At 31.4% G+C, this 3,479-nt stretch overlaps 1 protein-coding gene across 1 annotated transcript in view; it reads right to left on the bottom strand.

The window, feature by feature from the left end:
• Positions 1-3,479, bottom strand: part of LOC116850778 (general transcription factor IIF subunit 1) — a 19,808-nt gene that overhangs the window by 14,707 nt on the left and 1,622 nt on the right. The window contains exons 2-4 of the mRNA XM_032829422.1: positions 3,401-3,444; positions 2,699-3,070; positions 1,758-2,080 (exon numbers count right to left, since the gene is read on the bottom strand). Coding sequence (XP_032685313.1) covers positions 1,758-2,080; positions 2,699-3,070; positions 3,401-3,444 — 739 coding nt within the window. The remainder of the gene's footprint in view (positions 1-1,757; positions 2,081-2,698; positions 3,071-3,400; positions 3,445-3,479) is intronic.

Here is a 3,479-nt window from a genome sequence, read left to right as displayed (position 1 = left end):
ATCAAAATTACCGGAACGGAATCGATGAAACCAAAATTGCGCGTGATTGGCTGTTACAGTATCAGGACCATAAACACTATTCACATTTTCAGCCGCCTGGCTTGCGTTTTCGCCTTTATCGAAGAAAAACTGTAAAATATGGCGTATTTTCTCTTTGCTGATGTCCATCTTTGACGCGCGCTCAAACAATACTGAGTCAAACAATCACAAAACTGTCTGAGAAGTTTTTTTAGTACGAAATTTTATCTTTCTAACGCCATCTAGCGTAAACCGATCGCACTTATACAACGCGAGATACATATTACTAAAGCCATCTATTGGAAAAATAATGGATTTCTTTTTACTACACCTTATATTATATAAAATATATTGTAAGATAATATGCAACCAGTAAACTGGTTTTGTGTTACACAGTGTACGCAACAGGAAAGCACCCATTAACTATCAACTTCTATGATGTAAGCAAATAACTATTTGAACGGTTGCTGTCAATAGTATGCTTGTAAAATTATGATGTTCCAGAATTTATTATGACTTTTAATGTTATTCAGAAATTATAATTGATAATATATAAAATATAGAGTAAAAATATAATATATTTTAGGATAAATATAGATCTGTACTGATTTGTTAAAAAAAAAAACAGATAAAACCGTCATTAATTGGAACATTGTCAGTAATTGAGATATTCGCCTTATCTCAGTGCTTGAATGTTTAGTTATTTTTTTTTAGTTCTTCAAGTAGATAACTAGATAATATTAGTAGTTAGATAATATTTAAACATATATCAGTAGTATAGAGGGTGTTTCCTCTAACTCGACCATTTAAAATATCTCCGTTGTTTTTGATGATACGGGAAAATAGTACAGGGAAAACTTGTTCGATTGGAAGGGACACATATTATGACGAGCGAAAATTTTTTCTCGAGGTCATAGTTTTTGCGATTTCGAGGTCATCGCGATTATTTTAAATGGAATAGTCCATATATTATTACATATTCTTATAGCTTATCTCGAGAGCTTTTCAAAACACTATAATAAAATATTTTTTCGTTAAGAACTTTTCGAGTAATAACACTTGAAATTTCCAGCACTTTGACATAGAATACAAAATATCTCGTAAAATATTCATCTTTCGGTTATCTTGTCTTAATGCTTTTTTGCGCAGAATAATGAGACAAATTAATTAGCTTAAAAAAAAAAAAAAAAAATTTTTTTACATAAATATATAAAAATCTTTTTGTGCTTTTTTTAAGCCAATTAATTTGTCTCATTATTCTGTGCAAAAAAGCATTAAGACAAGATAACCGAAAGAAGAATATTTTACGAGATATTTTGTATTCTATGTCAAAGTGCTGGAAATTTCAAGTGTTATTACTCGAAAAGTTCTTAACGAAAAAATATTTTATTATAGTGTTTTGGAAAGCTCTCGAGATAAGCTATAAGAATATGTAATAATATATGGGCTACTTCATTAAAAAAAATCGCGATGACCTCAAAATCGCAAAAACTATAATCTCGAGAAAAATTTTTCGCTCGTCATAATATGTGTCCCTTCCAATCGAACAAGTTTTCCATGTAATATTTTCCCGTATCATCAAAAACAACGGAGATATTTTAAATGGTCGAGTTAGAGGAAACACCCTGTATAGTGTAAGTTTCATCAAATTCTCACAGAACTTGTTACATAATATAATTTTTTAAAATATTCAATTTCTATAACAAGTATGAGAACAATGTTCATTTCACTTATAATACCTTTGCCTTTCTTCTTTTTTTTTGCATCATCCTCATCATCAGACCCCTTCTTATTTTCCTCTTCATCACTGCCAGACTCATCGTCGTCGCTATCCATCCAATCGTCCATTTCTGATATTTTCAGTTCCTTTTCTTTCTTACTCGGTCTTTTGCCTTTACCACTTTCTACTAATTCCTCGTCGTCTCCGCCATCCTCATCATTCCTTAACCGCTTGCGTAACATCAGTGAGAAATAATTCATCACTTTGTTCCTACGACTGAACTCCTGCTCGGCCTCTTCGGCACTGAGTGCCTTATATCTCTGGATTGGCTGAAAGTTATACCTATGTGCGGAAATCAAGTTTGATACCTCTCTAATGATCATCTATATGAAGGCTTCATTCCGATATTCATTGCCAGTACTGCAAGCGTGATATCATTACAGTCAACACTGATACAAGCATTCTGTTTGTCAGGAGTATATTGTCAATCTACTGTGAATAGAGAAAATGGAACCAAGTTTTCAGTATTGCAGCAGTTGGCACATCACGTGTTAACTGCTGCATGATATATACAACTAAATGTTCATTGAATTTGTCGTAGGTGATATCATTAATAATCAATATAGAACAAGCAAAATATGGAAAAACTACAGTTATTATCAATATTGCACGTGTTATTTTGTAGTTGCACAGTTATTTTATGCTCTATGTTTAATTTTATATTCTATATACAATAACTCTTGCAATGGTTCCTCGCTTCTATTGTGAATTATTCATTTTGTGAGCTACAGAAATGAAAGTAGAAAGTAACAAAATTTACGATATTATGTGAACATGGAAGCATTTTGAAACTTTTTTCACACATATTGAAACAACATTCGTAGTGCTGCTAGTACTGCCAATGAATATTGGAATGCAGTTATAATTGACAATGACAGAGGACCAAGCAACAGCACTTACCATTCATGTAAAGGGAAGGCTTCTATAGCACCATCAGTAGCATGTGTAAAAACATAATATGCTGCATTTTCACTAATTCCACCTTCTCTTATACCTTTGAATTTTTTCCCACTTTTTCCTCCTGCTTTTAAAATCCATGGCTGATCTTCTGGCTTATATTTTCGACTAGTAATACCAAATTTTTTCCTTCTAGCTTCTTCTCTGGCATCACGTCCAAATTCAGATCCAGCACCAAACTTGGGTATTTCCTCTTCGATACCCTTATATTCCTTCATATTGTTCTCTCGCTCCATCTTTACCTGTTTCCATTTGGAGAAATCTACATCTAATGTTGCATTGAATCTCATGACATTGTGTTTCTTCTTGCTATTTCTAAAAGTTGGATAAAACAATTTTTAGTTGAACATTATTGTATTGATAAATGTAAAAAGAAAATATATTGAATGTTTCATAAAATACAGCACATATTACTGAAATACCATTATATCATCTAATTATTAAATATATCATCTAATTATGTATTATTAAAATACAAGAAATTTGATAATTTAAGAACAAAACCAACACAAATATTTGTATGAATCTTTCTTTGCTGTTTGCCTATTACGTTATAAATTCACTAATTACATCAAATGCTACTGCTAAATTCACCTATTACGTTCATACTTTATGAAACACTATATAAATATAAGTGATACAAACTTTGGTACTTTGATACTGAATTCCTGTACAGATGGAACTGCAGGCTAAAAAAGAAAACTGTATTATATAATAATTGTAG

Source organism: Odontomachus brunneus, unplaced genomic scaffold (genome assembly GCF_010583005.1).
Source record: "Odontomachus brunneus isolate Ranch 3 - 2012 unplaced genomic scaffold, Obru_v1 Obru_scaffold_155, whole genome shotgun sequence".
Taxonomy (NCBI): domain Eukaryota; kingdom Metazoa; phylum Arthropoda; class Insecta; order Hymenoptera; family Formicidae; genus Odontomachus; species Odontomachus brunneus.
Note: the sequence above shows the minus strand (reverse complement) of the source record. Positions and strands in the feature narration are given on the sequence as shown.